The sequence below is a fragment of the Dendrobates tinctorius genome, unplaced genomic scaffold (assembly GCF_039654945.1).
Source record: "Dendrobates tinctorius isolate UK_male_01 unplaced genomic scaffold, ASM3965494v1 ptg000377l, whole genome shotgun sequence".
Classification (NCBI taxonomy): domain Eukaryota; kingdom Metazoa; phylum Chordata; class Amphibia; order Anura; family Dendrobatidae; genus Dendrobates; species Dendrobates tinctorius.
Window position 1 is genome coordinate 1,995,507 of NW_027362043.1, and position 22,580 is coordinate 2,018,086.

Sequence of the window (22,580 nt, forward strand, 5' to 3'; positions counted from 1 at the left end):
GGTTCCAATGCTTACTAACATGAAAATAAAATAAGCTTACCTGGTCTGGATTCCGAGTTGTGGGACAGCTGTCGCAAACATCGCCTACACCATCACCATCTATGTCTTTCTGGTCAGTGTTTGGCACTGTTTTACAGTTATCCATAGCATTTTTAATTTCTAAAAGATGCAAAAACAAATGCAGTTTACATTGTAATACACAGAAACTAGCACACATAAATGGAGAATATGCAGAGAAGCCTAAATGCCAGTTTATTCAGTTACATGCTTTTTTCACTTGCTTAAATCTAGGATAGAAAGTATTATTCAAATTAAACCGTATGAAGTGGCCTGCTACGAAGTCAGAAAGTCAGATCCTATTCATGGAATAAGAGCTGATAAGCAGTACCTGTATGCATCTGCTTTGTTCCCATCTGAGCACTGTCAGTGTGAATGAGGGGTGTCAAACCTACATCGATCTGATATTGATAAACTGTCAATATCTAAAAGTTCATTGATATAAAATTACTGGAAAAACCTCTTTAAAGAAGATACAAGAAACCCTGCTATCCAAATATTATGATAATACATTATCCTAATATGTCTTCTTCACCAGAAAATTAGTATAGAAAACAAACGAAAAATAGCGCATTTCTCCCTCAATAGCATACATAGGAATTATGTCTAGCTGAAGGACAATACAGTGGGGAAAAAAAGTATTTAGTCAGTCAGCAATAGTGCAAGTTCCACCACTTAAAAAGATGAGAGGCGTCTGTAATTTACATCATAGGTAGACCTCAACTGTGGGAGACAAACTGAGAAAAAAAAATCCAGAAAATCACATTGTCTGTTTTTGTTTCATTTTATTTGCATATTATGGTGGAAAATAAGTATTTGGTCAGAAACAAGCAATCAAGATTTCTGGCTCTCACAGACCTGTAACTTCTTCTTTAAGAGTCTCCTCTTTCCTCCACTCATTACCTGTAGTAATGGCACCTGTTTAAACTTGTTATCAGTATAAAAAGACACCTGTGCACACCCTCAAACAGTCTGACTCCAAACTCCACTATGGTGAAGACCGAAGAGCTGTCAAAGGACACCAGAAACAAAATTGTAGCCCTGCACCAGGCTGGGAAGACTGAATCTGCAATAGCCAACCAGCTTGGAGTGAAGAAATCAACTGTGGGAGCAATAATTAGAAAATGGAAGACATACAAGACCACTGATAATCTCCCTCGATCTGGTGCTCCACGCAAAATCCCACCCCGTGGGGTCAGAATGATCACAAGAACGGTGAGCAAAAATCCCAGAACCACGCGGGGGGACCTAGTGAATGAACTGCAGAGAGCTGGGACCAATGTAACAAGGCCTACCATAAGTAACACACTACGCCACCATGGACTCAGATCCTGCAGTGCCAGACGTGTCCCACTGCTTAAGCCTGTACATGTCCGGGCCCGTCTGAAGTTTGCTAGAGAGCATTTGGATGATCCAGAGGAGTTTTGGGAGAATGTCCTATGGTCTGATGAAACCAAACTGGAACTGTTTGGTAGAAACACAACTTGTCGTGTTTGGAGGAAAAAGAATACTGAGTTGCATCCATCAAACACCATACCTACTGTAAAGCATGGTGGTGGAAACATCATGCTTTGGGGCTGTTTCTCTGCAAAGGGGCCAGGACGACTGATCCGGGTACATGAAAGAATGAATGGGGCCATGTATTGTGAGATTTTGAGTGCAAACCTCCTTCCATCAGCAAGGGCATTGAAGATGAAACGTGGCTGGGTCTTTCAACATGACAATGATCCAAAGCACACCGCCAGGGCAACAAAGGAGTGGCTTCGTAAGAAGCATTTCAAGGTCCTGGAGTGGCCTAGCCAGTCTCCAGATCTCAACCCTATAGAAAACCTTTGGAGGGAGTTGAAAGTCCGTGTTGCCAAGCGAAAAGCCAAAAACATCACTGCTCTAGAGGAGATCTGCATGGAGGAATGGGCCAACATACCAACAACAGTGTGTGGCAACCTTGTGAAGACTTACAGAAAACGTTTGACCTCTGTCATTGCCAACAAAGGATATATCACAAAGTATTGAGATGAAATTTTGTTTCTGACCAAATACTTATTTTCCACCATAATATGCAAATAAAATGAAAAAAGAACAGACAATGTGATTTTCTGGATTTTTTTTTCTCAGTTTGTCTCCCATAGTTGAGGTCTACCTATGATGTAAATTACAGACGCCTCTCATCTTTTTAAGTGGTGGAACTTGCACTATTGCTGACTGACTAAATACTTTTTTTCCCCACTGTATATTGACCAAAATCACTATGAACTTGTTAAAGCCTATGTTAAAATCGCATTGCAATCGGATAGCAATCACACTGCGTTCGGATGTAACTCAAATGCCAGGTGTAAAAAAATCAGATTGTACTCGCCTGAAAAATGCTTGACACTTGCATTGCACTCACCAAACATGCTCAAATATACCGAGTAGAGTTGAGCGACTTTTGTTTTTTTAGGGTCGCGTTTCGTTTCGTGAAACCCGACTTTTCCAAAAGTCGGGTCGAGCAAGATCGTCCGATTATAGGGAAAAGTCGGGGTCGTCCCGAAACACGAAACCCAATGTAAGTCAATGGGGAATAAAAGTCGGCAGTGAGAGGAGGACAGGAAACACACCAACAGTGCCCATTTGAATGCCAAAAGCATCAATTCTTCTTACTTAAGCTTGTCAACCTTAATTAACTTCATAATACAAGTTACGCACTGAAAAATGGAGGTTATTTGGCTACAGTTGTGGGGGGGAGGGCTGGCTCCAGGTTTTCATGTGCCCTGGGCGAAAGAGCGCCCCTTTAACACATACCACAACTCATAATGCTCCGATACGGCAGAGAAATAGCGGTATAGTACAATGAAAAATACTTCACTTTTTACATCTCATGACGAGGCCCATCTATTTCTCCATACAGAATCATTGGTCCCATATAATGTTTGAAACAGTATATGATGAGCTCCACATAATGCTACAATATATGTTGGTCCCCATGGATGAAGCTCCACTGTCTTATGGGCCCAAATAATGCTCCAAACATAATGGGCCCCATTTCTAATGCTCTAGTGTATAATGGGCCCTATAAATGCTGCTCCAGTGTCTGATGTCCACCTTTGGAATGTTCCAGTGTATGGTGGGCCCCATCTATCATTCTCCAGAGTATAGTGCTCCCCAAAAATTGCTGTCCCAACATTGAAAACAATCAAATAAGTCTCCTCGCTAGGGAATCCCTGTACTAGTCTGGACTCCTCGTCGTCCCCATCTTCCATCTCACTGCACAGTATTTCAACCTTGCAAGTGCTGTGATCCTGAGCAAGCAGGGGGGGCCCACTCGTTGGCGACGGCACTGGCACAGGGCCCCTGATAGTACGGTGGTGTGTCTGATGGCGGGTGGGCCGAACCTGCACTTTCATCTGCAGCTTCCTCTTTGTCACCATGTAAGATGGAACTGTATATGGGAAGGGTAACCTGAGTTTCATCAGGGTCAGATTCAGGCCGTGTAGCGTGCGAGGGGAATGTAGTGGTCTGGGTCAATGTACCAGCAGATTCATCGAGCAGTGGCTGGGCATCAGTGCACTTGTGTCGCCCACAGGAGTACGGTCGCCACAGTGGCATTACCTTCTTCCTAGGGAGTGTGATGTCATGCTTGGGAGCAACGAACGATCTCTCTAGCAGGTTAACTGACTGGGCGGCGTTATTCCCACGAGTCATGACCCTCCAAACAGCGTTCATGAAGGCAAAGTGTTTGTTTTACGTGGGCAGTATGGTTGCAAAGCTGAACCTTAAAGGAATGTCCAGAAGGGCACCACCAGGAGTGGAGCCTACGGTTAAATTCGACTCCACCTGGGAAACCTCAACCATGCCAGCTACAGAACAGATGCACACATTGCAAGCTTAATTCCGTTAACGAACGAGACTCCATCATGCCCCGCGATCCGAGTCCGGCTTACTAGAGGGACACGTGAGGCTCTGGCACATGAGATTGGCCAATAACTGGTGTGTCATGCCCTTACATGTCCGTGGCTGCATGTGCGCTACACTGAAAAGGCCAGAGTTTGTCGCTTACAGGTGCAGATAACCCGCTGAACAACGTTAGTGATGGGGATCACTGATTACAATTATTACCCGCGAACAATGATTTCCCAGTAAGTGCAGGTCAACCGCAGTTCTGGAATTAGGCCTAACCGTTATTCCTGAAAAAATGAAAAACTTACGTGTGCAAACCACAGGTGCTGTAGCTTGCTTAACAGCTCGCCAGCCGTTCTCACGCCCAGTATGGATTACACGTGATTGCACAAAGGTGAGAAAGGGTACCATATCCCCAGATAACATGTATGGATAGCGTACACATTCAAAATATATGTCTATACATCAGGAGGCAGGCTCAGACGGTGTTAGGCCCAGTATGGATTGCACGTGATTGCACAAAGGTTAGAAAGGGTACCGTATCACCAGATAACATGTATGGATATCGTACACATTCGAAAGATATGTCTATACATCAGGAGGCAGGCTCAGACGGTGTTAGGCCCAGTATGGATTGCACGTGATTGCACAAAGGTTAGAAAGGGTACCGTATCCCCAGATAACATGTATGGATAACGTACACATTCAAAAGATATGTCTATACATCAGGAGGCAGGCTCAGACGGTGTTAGGCCCAGTATGGATTGCACGTGATTGCACAAAGGTTAGAAAGGGTACCGTATCCCCAGATAACATGTATGGATAGCGTACACATTCAAAAGATATGTCTATACATCAGGAGGCAGGCTCAGACCCTTGTGGGACAGTCCCTACTCTAGTATTTAAAACCTTTTCACTTGCCAAGTGGCGTGAATGTGAACAAGGGTCGAGCGGCTGAACCACTAGTAACAGCTTGGGCCAGACTGGATGGCTTTCCCAGCTCAGAAAGAGGGCGGTCACACCCATATATGCACTGAATGCACAATGAAATGAATAAAAAACAAATCTGAACTGAGAAAAGTAAGTTAATGTGTATGCACAATGTAAGTGCATATTAACACATGACCATTAACCAGAGAAAACAGAAAGCAAAAAACACAAATATCCTGAACTAAAAGTAAAAAATATACTGCAAATAATGCATAAAGGTAATAATAATAATAAGGGTATTTAGTAAACATAATTTTGATCAGAATAATGTACAAGCCATCCCGCCACGTCACGGCAACCCTTGTGGGACAGTCCCTACTCTAGTATTTAAAACCTTTTCACTTGCCAAGTGGCGTGAATGTGAACAAGGGTCGAGCGGCTGAACCACTAGTAACAGCTTGGGCCAGACTGGATGGCTTTCCCAGCTCAGAAAGAGGGCGGTCACACCCATATATGCACTGAATGCACAATGAAATGAATAAAAAACAAATCTGAACTGAGAAAAGTAAGTTAATGTGTATGCACAATGTAAGTGCATATTAACACATGACCATTAACCAGAGAAAACAGAAAGCAAAAAACACAAATATCCTGAACTAAAAGTAAAAAATATACTGCAAATAATGCATAAAGGTAATAATAATAATAAGGGTATTTAGTAAACATAATTTTGATCAGAATAATGTACAAGCCATCCCGCCACGTCACGGCAACCCTTGTGGGACAGTCCCTACTCTAGTATTTAAAACCTTTTCACTTGCCAAGTGGCGTGAATGTGAACAAGGGTCGAGCGGCTGAACCACTAGTAACAGCTTGGGCCAGACTGGATGGCTTTCCCAGCTCAGAAAGAGGGCGGTCACACCCATATATGCACTGAATGCACAATGAAATGAATAAAAAACAAATCTGAACTGAGAAAAGTAAGTTAATGTGTATGCACAATGTTTGTGTTTTTTGCTTTCTGTTTTCTCTGGTTAATGGTCATGTGTTAATATGCACTTACATTGTGCATACACATTAACTTACTTTTCTCAGTTCAGATTTGTTTTTTATTCATTTCATTGTGCATTCAGTGCATATATGGGTGTGACCGCCCTCTTTCTGAGCTGGGAAAGCCATCCAGTCTGGCCCAAGCTGTTACTAGTGGTTCAGCCGCTCGACCCTTGTTCACATTCACGCCACTTGGCAAGTGAAAAGGTTTTAAATACTAGAGTAGGGACTGTCCCACAAGGGTTGCCGTGACGTGGCGGGATGGCTTGTACATTATTCTGATCAAAATTATGTTTACTAAATACCCTTATTATTATTATTACCTTTATGCATTATTTGCAGTATATTTTTTACTTTTAGTTCAGGATATTTGTGTTTTTTGCTTTCTGTTTTCTCTGGTTAATGGTCATGTGTTAATATGCACTTACATTGTGCATACACATTAACTTACTTTTCTCAGTTCAGATTTGTTTTTTATTCATTTCATTGTGCATTCAGTGCATATATGGGTGTGACCGCCCTCTTTCTGAGCTGGGAAAGCCATCCAGTCTGGCCCAAGCTGTTACTAGTGGTTCAGCCGCTCGACCCTTGTTCACATTCACGCCACTTGGCAAGTGAAAAGGTTTTAAATACTAGAGTAGGGACTGTCCCACAAGGGTTGCCGTGACGTGGCGGGATGGCTTGTACATTATTCTGATCAAAATTATGTTTACTAAATACCCTTATTATTATTATTACCTTTATGCATTATTTGCAGTATATTTTTTACTTTTAGTTCAGGATATTTGTGTTTTTTGCTTTCTGTTTTCTCTGGTTAATGGTCATGTGTTAATATGCACTTACATTGTGCATACACATTAACTTACTTTTCTCAGTTCAGATTTGTTTTTTATTCATTTCATTGTGCATTCAGTGCATATATGGGTGTGACCGCCCTCTTTCTGAGCTGGGAAAGCCATCCAGTCTGGCCCAAGCTGTTACTAGTGGTTCAGCCGCTCGACCCTTGTTCACATTCACGCCACTTGGCAAGTGAAAAGGTTTTAAATACTAGAGTAGGGACTGTCCCACAAGGGTTGCCGTGACGTGGCGGGATGGCTTGTACATTATTCTGATCAAAATTATGTTTACTAAATACCCTTATTATTATTATTACCTTTATGCATTATTTGCAGTATATTTTTTACTTTTAGTTCAGGATATTTGTGTTTTTTGCTTTCTGTTTTCTCTGGTTAATGGTCATGTGTTAATATGCACTTACATTGTGCATACACATTAACTTACTTTTCTCAGTTCAGATTTGTTTTTTATTCATTTCATTGTGCATTCAGTGCATATATGGGTGTGACCGCCCTCTTTCTGAGCTGGGAAAGCCATCCAGTCTGGCCCAAGCTGTTACTAGTGGTTCAGCCGCTCGACCCTTGTTCACATTCACGCCACTTGGCAAGTGAAAAGGTTTTAAATACTAGAGTAGGGACTGTCCCACAAGGGTTGCCGTGACGTGGCGGGATGGCTTGTACATTATTCTGATCAAAATTATGTTTACTAAATACCCTTATTATTATCATTACCTTTATGCATTATTTGCAGTATATTTTTTACTTTTAGTTCAGGATATTTGTGTTTTTTGCTTTCTGTTTTCTCTGGTTAATGGTCATATGCACTTACATTGTGCATACACATTAACTTACTTTTCTCAGTTCAGATTTGTTTTTTATTCATTTCATTGTGCATTCAGTGCATATATGGGTGTGACCGCCCTCTTTCTGAGCTGGGAAAGCCATCCAGTCTGGCCCAAGCTGTTACTAGTGGTTCAGCCGCTCGACCCTTGTTCACATTCACGCCACTTGGCAAGTGAAAAGGTTTTAAATACTAGAGTAGGGACTGTCCCACAAGGGTTGCCGTGACGTGGCGGGATGGCTTGTACATTATTCTGATCAAAATTATGTTTACTAAATACCCTTATTATTATTATTACCTTTATGCATTATTTGCAGTATATTTTTTACTTTTAGTTCAGGATATTTGTGTTTTTTGCTTTCTGTTTTCTCTGGTTAATGGTCATGTGTTAATATGCACTTACATTGTGCATACACATTAACTTACTTTTCTCAGTTCAGATTTGTTTTTTATTCATTTCATTGTGCATTCAGTGCATATATGGGTGTGACCGCCCTCTTTCTGAGCTGGGAAAGCCATCCAGTCTGGCCCAAGCTGTTACTAGTGGTTCAGCCGCTCGACCCTTGTTCACATTCACGCCACTTGGCAAGTGAAAAGGTTTTAAATACTAGAGTAGGGACTGTCCCACAAGGGTTGCCGTGACGTGGCGGGATGGCTTGTACATTATTCTGATCAAAATTATGTTTACTAAATACCCTTATTATTATTATTACCTTTATGCATTATTTGCAGTATATTTTTTACTTTTAGTTCAGGATATTTGTGTTTTTTGCTTTCTGTTTTCTCTGGTTAATGGTCATGTGTTAATATGCACTTACATTGTGCATACACATTAACTTACTTTTCTCAGTTCAGATTTGTTTTTTATTCATTTCATTGTGCATTCAGTGCATATATGGGTGTGACCGCCCTCTTTCTGAGCTGGGAAAGCCATCCAGTCTGGCCCAAGCTGTTACTAGTGGTTCAGCCGCTCGACCCTTGTTCACATTCACGCCACTTGGCAAGTGAAAAGGTTTTAAATACTAGAGTAGGGACTGTCCCACAAGGGTTGCCGTGACGTGGCGGGATGGCTTGTACATTATTCTGATCAAAATTATGTTTACTAAATACCCTTATTATTATTATTACCTTTATGCATTATTTGCAGTATATTTTTTACTTTTAGTTCAGGATATTTGTGTTTTTTGCTTTCTGTTTTCTCTGGTTAATGGTCATGTGTTAATATGCACTTACATTGTGCATACACATTAACTTACTTTTCTCAGTTCAGATTTGTTTTTTATTCATTTCATTGTGCATTCAGTGCATATATGGGTGTGACCGCCCTCTTTCTGAGCTGGGAAAGCCATCCAGTCTGGCCCAAGCTGTTACTAGTGGTTCAGCCGCTCGACCCTTGTTCACATTCACGCCACTTGGCAAGTGAAAAGGTTTTAAATACTAGAGTAGGGACTGTCCCACAAGGGTTGCCGTGACGTGGCGGGATGGCTTGTACATTATTCTGATCAAAATTATGTTTACTAAATACCCTTATTATTATTATTACCTTTATGCATTATTTGCAGTATATTTTTTACTTTTAGTTCAGGATATTTGTGTTTTTTGCTTTCTGTTTTCTCTGGTTAATGGTCATGTGTTAATATGCACTTACATTGTGCATACACATTAACTTACTTTTCTCAGTTCAGATTTGTTTTTTATTCATTTCATTGTGCATTCAGTGCATATATGGGTGTGACCGCCCTCTTTCTGAGCTGGGAAAGCCATCCAGTCTGGCCCAAGCTGTTACTAGTGGTTCAGCCGCTCGACCCTTGTTCACATTCACGCCACTTGGCAAGTGAAAAGGTTTTAAATACTAGAGTAGGGACTGTCCCACAAGGGTTGCCGTGACGTGGCGGGATGGCTTGTACATTATTCTGATCAAAATTATGTTTACTAAATACCCTTATTATTATTATTACCTTTATGCATTATTTGCAGTATATTTTTTACTTTTAGTTCAGGATATTTGTGTTTTTTGCTTTCTGTTTTCTCTGGTTAATGGTCATGTGTTAATATGCACTTACATTGTGCATACACATTAACTTACTTTTCTCAGTTCAGATTTGTTTTTTATTCATTTCATTGTGCATTCAGTGCATATATGGGTGTGACCGCCCTCTTTCTGAGCTGGGAAAGCCATCCAGTCTGGCCCAAGCTGTTACTAGTGGTTCAGCCGCTCGACCCTTGTTCACATTCACGCCACTTGGCAAGTGAAAAGGTTTTAAATACTAGAGTAGGGACTGTCCCACAAGGGTTGCCGTGACGTGGCGGGATGGCTTGTACATTATTCTGATCAAAATTATGTTTACTAAATACCCTTATTATTATTATTACCTTTATGCATTATTTGCAGTATATTTTTTACTTTTAGTTCAGGATATTTGTGTTTTTTGCTTTCTGTTTTCTCTGGTTAATGGTCATGTGTTAATATGCACTTACATTGTGCATACACATTAACTTACTTTTCTCAGTTCAGATTTGTTTTTTTTATTCATTTCATTGTGCATTCAGTGCATATATGGGTGTGACCGCCCTCTTTCTGAGCTGGGAAAGCCATCCAGTCTGGCCCAAGCTGTTACTAGTGGTTCAGCCGCTCGACCCTTGTTCACATTCACGCCACTTGGCAAGTGAAAAGGTTTTAAATACTAGAGTAGGGACTGTCCCACAAGGGTTGCCGTGACGTGGCGGGATGGCTTGTACATTATTCTGATCAAAATTATGTTTACTAAATACCCTTATTATTATTATTACCTTTATGCATTATTTGCAGTATATTTTTTACTTTTAGTTCAGGATATTTGTGTTTTTTGCTTTCTGTTTTCTCTGGTTAATGGTCATGTGTTAATATGCAGTTACATTGTGCATACACATTAACTTACTTTTCTCAGTTCAGATTTGTTTTTTACATTCAAAAGATATGTCTATACATCAGGAGGCAGGATCAGACGGTGTTAGGCCCAGTATGGATTGCACGTGATTGCACAAAGGTTAGAAAGGGTACCGTATCCCCAGATAACATGTATGGATAGCGTACACATTCAAAAGATATGTCTATACATCAGGAGGCAGGCTCAGACGGTGTTAGGCCCAGTATGGATTGCACGTGATTGCACAAAGGTTAGAAAGGGTACCGTATCCCCAGATAACATGTATGGATAGCGTACACATTCAAAAGATATGTCTATACATCAGGAGGCAGGATCAGACGGTGTTAGGACCAGTATGGATTGCACGTGATTGCACAAAGGTTAGAAAGGGTACCGTATCCCCAGATAACATGTATGGAAAGCGTACACATTCAAAAGATATGTCTATACATCAGGAGGCAGGCTCAGACGGTGTTAGGCCCAGTATGGATTGCATGAGATTGCACAAAGGTTAGAAAGGGTACCGTATCCCCAGATAACATGTATGGATAGCGTACACATTCAAAAGATATGTCTATACATCAGGAGGCAGGCTCAGACGGTGTTAGGCCCAGTATGGATTGCACGTGATTGCACAAAGGTTAGAAAGGGTACCGTATCCCCAGATAACATGTATGGATAGCATACACATTCAAAAGATATGTCTATACATCAGGAGGCAGGCTCAGACGGTGTTAGGCCCAGTATGGATTGCACGTGATTGCACAAAGGTTAGAAAGGGTACCGTATCCCCAGATAACATGTATGGATAGCGTACACATTCAAAAGATATGTCTATACATCAGGAGGCAGGCTCAGACGGTGTTAGGCCCAGTATGGATTGCACGTGATTGCACAAAGGTTAGAAAGGGTACCGTATCCCCAGATAACATGTATGGATAGCGTACACATTCAAAAGATATGTCTATACATCAGGAGGCAGGCTCAGACGGTGTTAGGCCCAGTATGGATTGAACGTGATTGCACAAAGGTTAGAAAGGGTACCGTATCCCCAGATAACATGTATGGATAGCGTACACATTCAAAAGATATGTCTATACATCAGGAGGCAGGCTCAGACGGTGTTAGGCCCAGTATGGATTGCACGAGATTGCACAAAGGTTAGAAAGGGTACTGTATCCCCAGATAACATGTATGGATAGCGTACACATTCAAAAGATATGTCTATACATCAGGAGGCAGGCTCAGACGGTGTTAGGCCCAGTATGGATTGCACGTGATTGCACAAAGGTTAGGAAGGGTACCGTATCCCCAGATAACATGTATGGATAGCGTACACATTCAAAATATATGTCTATACATCAGGAGGCAGGCTCAAATGGTGTCAGGCACAGTATGGATTTGACGGCCCAGACTACACAGCGGTGGAGCAGGGAGAGGTAAAGATTGCAAATGCTGGGGCCCTGCCCAAGCAAGGGGGCCCAATCGTGGGCGTCGGTACTGGCACTGGGCCCCTCATAATACGGCGGTGTGTCTGACGGCGGGTGTGCACCACCACCGTCAGAGACACTTGATTGCACTATGAGGGACCCTGTGCCAGTGCCCGCGCCCAAGAGTCGGCCTACCCACCTGTCCAGGGCAATGGCACTCGCACGGTGTCGTGCGCTAGGTGGTGACCCCGGCCATGGGGGGGGGGGCAGCACAGTTAGGGAGTTTTAGAAAGTGGCATATGTTGATGTTGGACATTCAGCTGATGCAAAAGGTGAAATAGGTCAAGTCCCAGGAAGAGGTGGACCAAAGCAAGCCATTTTTCTGTCACCCTATGTGTCATCAGGGGAAGGTGGGACAAAATCCTTGGAAACCCATGCGTGGTTCATTTTAATGAAGGTTAGATCATCCACATTTTGGGTTGACAGACGGGTCCTTTTTTCTGTCAGGATTGATCCAGCTGCACTGAAGACTCTTTCTGATAGCACACTTGCAGCTGGGCAAGCGAGCTCCTGTAAGGCATATTGTGCCAATTCAGGCCAGGTGTCCAGTTTAGCAGCCCAATAGTCAAAGGGGAATGACCTGTGTGGGAGAACATCGATTTGGGAGGAAAAGTAGTTTGTAACCATAGTTGACAACTGCTGTCTCCTGTCACTTTCCATCGATGCAGTATTACCAGTTGTGTGAGCGGTACTTGAAAAATCAGTCCACAACATTGTCATGAAACCCGTCTCCAACGCCACTTCTGCTGTGTGCACCACGAACACCTCTGCCAAGCTGACCCCAGCCCGTACGGCTCGTGTGAGAACCATCACCGCTGCTGTGTGCTGGGAATGCCTCATGCAACCGATTTACCAGAGTTGCTTGTTTATTAGCCAATATTAGGTCAAGGTTCTCCTGTGGCATGATGTTTTGTAATTTGCCTTTATAGCGTGGATCCAGGATGCTGGCCAACCAGTAGTCGTCATCGTTCATCATTTTGGCAATGCGGGGGTCCCTTTTTAGGATCTGCAAGGCATAATCTGACATGTGGGCCAATGTTCCCGGTGTCAATGATGCACTGCGAGTGCTGGTTGGAGGAGCACTTTCTGGCAAATCCACATCCCTCCAGTCACGCACAAACCCTGTACCAGACCTTGCCACGCCAACATTTACACTTCACCCACGAGATGCATCCACCTCCCCTAAGTAATCATCCACATCATCCTCCTTCCTCCACCTCGTCCAGGAGAGGTCCCTGAGCAGACAATGGCTGAATGTCATCAAGGATTCCCTCCTCCTCTTCCTCCTCATCAACATTGGCTGCAGAAGCCTGCTCCTTAAGGTGCGTCAAAGTTTGCATGAGCAGACGCATAAGTGGGATGCTCATGCTTAGGATGGCGTCGTCTGCGCTTACCAGCCGTGTGCATTCCTCAAAACACTGAAGGACTTTACAGAGGTCTTTCAGCTTCGACCACTGCACACCTGTCAACTCCATGTCTGCTCTCAAAGTGCCTGGCCGTGTATCCTCCCACAAATGCATTATGGCCTGCCTCTGCTCGCACAGCCGCTCCACGATGTGCAGGGTGGAGTTCCACCTTGTTGCAATGTCGATAATGAGGCGGTGGCTGGGAAGGTGGAGCAATCGCTGCAGCTTCTGCATACGAACGGAGTGTACAGGCGACCGGCGGATGTGCGCTCACAGTCTTCGCACCTTCTGGAGCAAGGCTGTTAACTCCGGATAATTTTTGAGGAAGCACTGCACCACCAGGTTCAAGGTGTGAGCCAAGCAAGGTATGTGGCTGAGTTTTGAAAGGGCTATGGCTGCCACAAAATTACGGCCGTTATCACTAACTACCTTGCCTGCCTCAAGATGTACACTGCCCAGCCATGACTCAGTTTGTCGCTTCAAGTACTCGGCCAGCACCTCGGCGGTGTGTCTGTCGCCCAAACACATCATCTGCAACACAGCCTGCTGACGCTTTCCACTAGCTGCTCGATAGGGGGACACCTCGTGTGCAACAGTGGCAGCTGCAGATGGAGTGCTTGTATGACTGCGCTCTGTGGACGAGCTTTCGCTTCTGGAGGAGGAGGAGGAGTAGGAGGAGGAGGGTCGAACGCCTACAGCCAACTGTTTCCTATACCGTGGGCTAGGCAGCACTGTCCCACCACCGCTGTCCCCTGTGGACCCTGCATCCACCACATTAACCCAGTGCGCAGTGATGGACACGTAACGGCCCTGGCCATGCCGACTGGACCATGCATCAGTTGTGAGGTGCACCTTTCCGCTCACTGACTGCTTGAGTGCATGGACAATGCGGTCTTTCACATGATGGTGGAGGGCTGGGATGGCTTTGCGAGAGAAGAAGTGGCGACTGGGTAGGTCATAGCGTGGTACTGCATAGGCCATGAGTTCGCGGAAAACTGCGCTTTCCACCAACCGAAAGGGCATCATCTCAAACGAGATTAGTTTGGCAATGTGGGCGTTCAAACCCAGTGTACGCGGATGAGAGACTGAGTACTTTCTTGACCTACTCATAGTGTCTGGGAGGGTGAGCTGGACTTGAGAGCTGCATATGGTGGAAGTAGCGGTGGGCAGGGCGGACTGAGAGAGGGTTGATGATGGTGATGGAGTTGGTGTTCTTTCTGATGGCCTAGAATCAGTCTTTCGTTGATATAACAGTGGGATTCCCTGACTGCTGTGGCCTTGCAACGACACCTCAACATTTGCTGCTGTGCTAACCGGTGGGCTTACAGTGGGGGAAACAATGTAGCGTTGCTGACTACCTTCGTTGTGATCAGTTGCACATGTGGCACTTGAGGTTTGGTGTTGTGTCCACGCTTGCAAGTGCATGCTGGTTAAATGTCTAAGCATGTAACTGGTATTCAAATTTTTCAGATTTTTCCCTCGGCTAAAGGTCTTTGCGCACTTCCTACAGATAACCTTGGCCTGATCATGAGGATTTTGTTCAAAAAAGTGCCACACTGCACTCTTCCTACTTTGGCAGACATTTTGCGGCCTAGCACGCTGTGATCTTTTGACCCTCTGGACAAGCTGTCCAGCAACTCTTTTGATTTTTGGAACCTGTCTTTGGAGTGCTCCGGGCCTGCCAGATAACAGCTGTTGCGATGTCGATGTCTGCTGTGGATGCTCCTCATCTGAGCTATTGGAAGCAGCACCCTCTTCCCCCAATGGATGCCAATCTGGGTCAACAACTGGGTCATCCATCACCTCCTCTTCAATGTCATGTGCACCTTCCTCTGTATCACCGTGTATGGTGGTATAGTGTGCGGGAAGGGGCACCTGAGTCTCATCAGGGTCAGAATCTGGCTCTGTACACTGCGAGGACAATGTAGTGCTCTGAGTGAATGTACCAGCAGAATCATTCATCAGCGTCTGTGCATCAGTGCACTCCATGTCAGATTCATCTTGGCCTGGGTAATTCACCATTTGACTTGATAATCCAGGCATGGTATGTGAAAACAGCTCCATGGAGTAATCAGTAGTATGGCCTGCGTCATCCTTCAATCTTGGTTGGGGTGAAGGACACAAGGAAAGGTGTGGTTCATGAACATGAGCCTCCAATGACGACTCAGTGCTTTTACTTTTTACAACTGAAGAAGAGGAGGCGATAGAGCTGGAGGCTGAGTCAGCAATGTAAGACAAAACTTTTTCCTGATGCTCTGGCTTTAAAAGCGGTTTGCCAACTCCTAGAAAACTAAGCGTTCGAGGCCTTATGTAGCCAGATGATGACGCAGGGTCAGCACCTCCTGCATTCGGTCCTATTTTGCTCTTGCCACTACCATCAGATCCACCACCAACACCATCATTACCAGCTGCCAACCCCCGCCCAATTCCACGGCCTCTTCCACCAGCCTTCCTCATTTTTGGTAGAAATGTAGACAAAATCCAACAAACTATATAGTAATGTAAAACAAGGTACAAGGTGTCTATAGGGCAGGGGAGATTTTGAATTTCTGCACACACTTGTGGACAGTGGACACTTTTGGATTGTGTGAGGCCCACTGATATCTGAGCGCTATGTGACAGGCTCGATGGCACTGCTGTGACAAAAGTGACTAGAGGATAAGGGAGATTTTGAATATCTGCACACACTTTTGGACACTGGACACTTTTGGATTGTGTGAGGCCCACTGATATCTGAGCGCTATGTGACAGGCTCGATGGCACTGCTGTGACAAAAGTGACTAGAGGATAAGGGAGATTTTGAATATCTGCACACACTTTTGGACACTGGACACTTTTGGATTGTGTGAGGCCCACTGATATCTGAGCGCTATGTGACAGGCTCGATGGCACTGCTGTGACAAAAGTGACTAGAGGATAAGGGAGATTTTGAATATCTGCACACACTTTTGGACACTGGACACTTTTGGATTGTGTGAGGCCACACTGATATCTGAGCGCTATGTGACAGGCTCGATGGCACTGCTGTGACAAAAGTGACTAGAGGATAAGGGAGATTTTGAATATCTGCACACACTTTTGGACACTGGACACTTTTGGATTGTGTGAGGCCCACTGATATCTGAGCGCTATGTGACAGGCTCGATGGCACTGCTGTGACAAAAGTGACTAGAGGATAAGGGAGATTTTGAATATCTGCACACACTTTTGGACACTGGACACTTTTGGATTGTGTGAGGCCCACTGATATCTGAGCGCTATGTGACAGGCTCGATGGCACTGCTGTGACAAAAGTGACTAGAGGATAAGGGAGATTTTGAATATCTGCACACACTTTTGGACACTGGACACTTTTGGATTGTGTGAGGCCCACTGATATCTGAGCGCTATGTGACAGGCTCGATGGCACTGCTGTGACAAAAGTGACTAGAGGATAAGGGAGATTTTGAATATCTGCACACACTTTTGGACACTGGACACTTTTGGATTGTGTGAGGCCCACTAATATCTGAGCGCTATGTGACAGGCTCGATGGCACTGCTGTGACAAAAGTGACTAGAGGATAAGGGAGATTTTGAATATCTGCACACACTTTTGGACACTGGACACTTTTGGATTGTGTGAGGCCCACTGATATCTGAGCGCTATGTGACAGGCTCGATGGCACAGCTGTGACAAAAGTGACTAGAGGATAAGGGAGATTTTGAATTTCTGCACACACTTGTGGACAGTGGACACTTTTGGATTGTGTGAGGCCCACTGATATCTGAGCGCTATGTGACAGGCTCGATGGCACTGCTGTGACAAAAGTGACTAGAGGATAAGGGAGATTTTGAATATCTGCACACACTTTTGGACACTGGACACTTTTGGATTGTGTGAGGCCCACTGATATCTGAGCGCTATGTGACAGGCTCGATGGCACTGCTGTGACAAAAGTGACTAGAGGATAAGGGAGATTTTGAATCTCTGCACACACTTTTGGACACTGGACACTTTTGGATTGTGTGAGGCCCAATGAATATCTGAGCGCTATGTGACAGGCTCGATGGCACAGCTGTGACAAAAGTGACTAGAGGATAAGGGAGATTGGATTGCTTTTAAAAAAGCAGTTTGCGGAGCAGTGGGTAAACAGCAATGCCAGCCTGTCAGGAAGCCTTAGAAGGCAGCCCAACAACCAACACCACTGATGCACCACTATATAGCCTCCCCTTGCACTGCACACACAGTGACTGGTGTGTTGTGCAGGCCAAATTGCTAGCAGCAGAAGCAGTTTTTTTTTCTTCTCAGCAGGACAAAAAAAAAAAATTGGGATTGCTTTTAAAAAAGCAGTTTGCGGAGCAGTGGGTAAACAGCAATGCCAGCCTGTCAGGAAGCCTTAAAAGGCAGCCCAACAACCAACACCACTGATACACCACTATATAGCCTCCCCTTGCACTGCACACACAGTGACTGGTGTGTTGTGCAGGCCAAATCGCTAGCAGCAGAAGCAGTTTTTTTGCCTTCTTCCCTGCCTAACGCTCTCCCTACAGAATCAGCAGCAACCTCTCCCTATACTAAGATCGGCAGAAGTAAGATGGCGGTTGGCGTGCACGCCCTTTTATACCCCCTGTGACGCCCACCAAAGCAAGCCAATCACTTGCATGCCCTTCTGAAAGATGGTGGTGACCCGTGCCTATGTCATCACGTTGCCCACAGTGTCCGTGGATCCTAATTGGCTGAAAAAGAGCGCAAAACAAACTTTTGAAACGCGACTTTGGCGCGTAAGTCGCCGACCTCGTGGCCGACCTCATCCTAGGGTCGGGTTTCGTTTCATGAAACCCGACATTGCCAAAAGTCGGCGACTTTTGAATTTTTTCGACCCGTTTCGCTCAACTCTACTGATGACTATTTGCAAAAAAACTTTTGATTGTTCTGTGGTTAGCCCCCAACAATATCTTAGCAATTTCAAGAATGCTACATCCCTCCGTAAGATTTTTATCAATTTGTCACATTTCAGAGTCATTTAAATCTCTTTTTTGGCCGATTTTGCATGAGGAAAAAAAAGCTACCTAATAATACTGCACACATTGATAAAGGATGATGATATCCTTAGGCCACAACCTCCCCCATTTAACAAATACACATCACCTGATCTGCTTCATCCAATAAGTATTCAAGTTTATAAAGTTTGTAGTTGGAAAATATACATATAAATTTTGAACTCATCAAAATATTAATCTAATACTTGTGCACATAGTATATTCAGGTACACAACATGAAAAATTCATTTGCATTTCCAATACAAAACAATATAATCAACCCTCTCTCTTTCCTTGTGGCCATTCATTTTTCACATTTTTATGTACTATGATTAAAGTAACAACTGAAACATACTGTCTCCATCCATATCATCATCGCAGACATCTCCCTTGCCATCCTGGTCAGTGTCTTTTTGGTCATCATTCTTGATGTTGCGACAGTTATCACAGGAATCACCAAAGTTGTCTTGATCTCCATTTCTTTGATCCACATTAGGAACATAAACACAGTTATCCTACAAAAGAAACCATGTTCATTCATCAGTATACATAACATGCTGTTTTTGAGATAGAAATTCATGCTTTCATGTCACTAAATACTGAATCAGTGTACTATGTGCTAGAGAATAGTGCTATTCCTTTAGATCACAGACACATCTTTTTTTTTTACCCATGAAAAATGTATCCAGTCAAGATATCTGTACTGGAGCTCCTAACCTTTAAGCCATAGATGCTGGGTAAGGTGTTAAAAACAAAAAAATCTAATATATGAAGATTTCCTCACCTGGATTTGTGTAACACATTTATTGATATACACTTTAGAATTTTAAGCATACAGTATATAAAAATGTGAAGTTATATTAAAGTTCTTTTATATGTCTAATGTTTAACATGTGATACAATTAAATGGCAAACCTGTTCATTTGGAATACCATCACCATCAGAGTCATCATCACAAGCATCCCCAATTCCATCTTTATCAGCATCTTCCTGACCAGAATTAGGTACTGTCACACAATTGTCCTGGAAAAGTGAAAACAAAATCAGCTCACTAAAAAATATACTGTAGGGTAGATTACCAGGGTATTTGCAAAATTAAATCTAAACGAATCAAAGACTCTTTAATAGGGATGTGTGAACGTGATCGGTGATAGTCGAATATCACTCAACTACCTTGGTGATCGAATGTGCTCGTTACTTGGCGAGCATTAGCCGGATGCTCGATTTCAAACTGGAATCCCTACCTTGCATGTGCACAGCCAATAAGCGTGCAAGGATTGACTGCGAGTCAATGTAACATGGTAGCCATCTTGGTCATGGCATTACTGTGACTGTCTGACCATATAAAATCATCAGGGGTTATAAAAGGACTGGCACCACTACTTTTGGCACACTGACGCCATTGCACAGCTCTGTGACAGTTTTTATTGGAGGGTGGGTGTGCTTTTAGTCCTGTAGTGTTGATACTGGTGCTGAAGCTGAACCATCATACTAACAGCCCATATAAAGACTAATCTTGCGCTTTGCTGTTTGTATCAGATACTGAATTTATCATAGGGAGGGAGAGAGAGTTGCAGGAGCAGGGAGTGTGGCTTAATACAGTCTCTTCCATGATTAAGCCCTTTCAGGGTGAAACGCGTAGGAAATTGCTCCCCTCCATACGCCTCTTTATGTCGTTTTTATGTCGTTTTTACCTGATGGTATGAAGATTTTATATTCTCAATAAAGCAATTATTATTTTATCTCCTGGAGACGCTGGAAAAATCCTTCTTTATGTTGTAATACAGTCTCTTGGTAGGGTTAAGGACTTTGCAGTCCATTGCTAAATAAATAGCTGCAGCTATTTTAATATACATATACTAGATGGTGGCCCGATTCTAACGCATCGGGTATTCTAGAATATGCATGTAGTTTATTTAAAGGGAATCTGTCACCCCATTTTTGCCCCATAAGCTGGGGCCACCGCCATCAGAGGCTTATCTACAGTATTCTGTAATGCTGTAGATAAGCCCCCGATGAAACCTGAAAAATAAGAAAAACACATTAGATTATACTCAAAGGGGGGCGGGGGCGGGTGCGGTGGGTGTCGCAGTCCGGTCCGGCGCCTCCCATCTTCATACAATGATGTCCTCCTCCTTGCTTCTCCCTCGGCTCCTGCGCATGCGTACTTTATCTACCCTGTTGAAGGCAGAGTAAAGTACTGCAGTGCGCAGGCGCCGGGAAAGGTCAGAGAGGTCCGGCGCCTGCGCACTGCAGTAGTCTGCTCTGCCCTCAACAGGGCCTATAAAGTACGCATGCGCAGGAGCCGAGGGAGAAACAAGGAGGAGGACATCATCGTATCAAGATGGGAGGCGCCGGGCGGGATGGCGACACCCATCAGACCGGACCGAACCGAATGCCTGGGTGTGTATAATCTAACTCAACCGTCGGGAGATCAGCGACTAGCGTCGCAGATCTCCCGACGGTAGCGGTGGCGTGCGTCGTTCAAATTCCACACCAATTCGCGGCCGGACTGCGCCTGTCGCTAATTGGTCACGGCCGGCCGGGCGCGACCAATCAGCGAAGCGGGATTTCCGTTACAGACAGACAGAATTAGACGATTATATAGTAGATATAGTAACTGCTATGCCCAGCTATCGCCCCATATCACTGCTCCCGTTTGCTTACAAACTCCTTGAACAGCATGTCCATGCTCAACTTTCCTCCCACCTCTCATCTAACTCCATCCTTGACATCCTGCAATCTGGCTTCCGCCCCCACCACTCCACTGAAACTGCCCTGACCAAAATTACTAATGACTTTGACACAGTTGACCACTGCTTACTGCTACAGATTCTTTCTTCCCTTGGCATCAAAGACCTTGCCATGTCCTGGATTTCCTCATTTCTGACTGCACATTCAGCGTTTCCCACTCCCACACTACCTCCTCATCCCGTCCCCTTTCTGTTGGAGTCCGCAAGGCTCTGTCCTGGGGCCCCTACTTTTTTCCATCTATACTCTTGGCCTAGGACAACTCCCATGGCTTCCAGTACCACCTGTATGCAGATGATACTCAGATCTACCTCTCTGGCCAAGATGTCACCTATGCTGTCCAGAATTCTGGAATGTCTATCAGCCATATACTCCTTTTTCACCTCTCACTTCCTAAAACTTAACGTAGACAAAACTGTACTCATTATCTTTCCTCCATCTCACATATCTTCCCTACCCGATCTATCTATTATGGTAAACGGCATCACGCTCTCTCCAGCACGTGAAATCCGCTGCCTCGGAGTATCTCTCGACTCTGCCCTGTCCTTCAAACCACACGTCCAATCTCTTGACACCTCCTGTCACCTCCAACTCAAAAATATTTCCAGAATCCATCCCTTCCTCAGTCCTCAATCTACTAAAACTCTTGTACATGCCCTCATCATCTCCCACCTTGATTACTGCAACACTCTCCTCTGTGGCCTCCCTGCTAACTCTCTTGCACCACTCCAGTCTGTCCTCAATTCTGCTGCTCGACTAATCCACCTCTCTCCTCGCTACTCCCCTGTCTCCCCCCTCTGCAAATCCCTCCATTGGCTCCCAATTCCCCAACGAATCCAGTTCAAACAACTAACATTGACCTACAAAGCCATCCACAACCTTTCCCCTCCCTATATCTCCGAACTAATCTCCCAATATCTTCCCTCACATAATCTTCAATCTTCCCATGACCTCCTACTCTCCTCCACACTTATTCGTTCCTCACACAACCGCTCCAAGGTGTCTCCCGAATATCCCCTATCCTCTGGAATGCCATGCCTCAACACGTCAGATTATCCACCACCCTCGGACACTTCAAACGGAACCTGAAAACCCATCTTTTCAGGAAAGCTTACAGCCTGCAATGACCATCCTGCCGCCTCACCACCACCTGAGCTGCCGCCTCATCACCACCAGAGCTGCTGCACCCCCGACCTTCTGTCTCTTCCCCACTATCCTGTATAATCTAAGTCAGCAAGGACAGGGTCCCCTCCCCTCTGTACCAGTCTGTCATTGTAAATTTGTTTACTGTTAACGATATCTATAACTTTGTATGTAACCCCCCTTCTCATGTACAGCACCATGGAATTAATGGCGCTATATAAATAAATAATAATAATAATAATAAATATATAAATGCCTTGAAACATTTTTCTG

At 44.3% G+C, this 22,580-nt stretch overlaps 1 protein-coding gene across 1 annotated transcript in view; it reads right to left on the reverse strand.

Moving 5' to 3' along the window:
* LOC141075888 (cartilage oligomeric matrix protein-like) overlaps positions 1 to 22,580 on the reverse strand; it is a 579,419-nt gene that overhangs the window by 268,703 nt on the left and 288,136 nt on the right. Inside the window, exons 9-11 of the mRNA XM_073563079.1 lie at positions 19,329 to 19,436; positions 18,769 to 18,928; positions 41 to 159 (exon numbers count right to left, since the gene is read on the reverse strand). Of these exons, the coding sequence (XP_073419180.1) occupies positions 41 to 159; positions 18,769 to 18,928; positions 19,329 to 19,436 (387 nt within the window). The remainder of the gene's footprint in view (positions 1 to 40; positions 160 to 18,768; positions 18,929 to 19,328; positions 19,437 to 22,580) is intronic.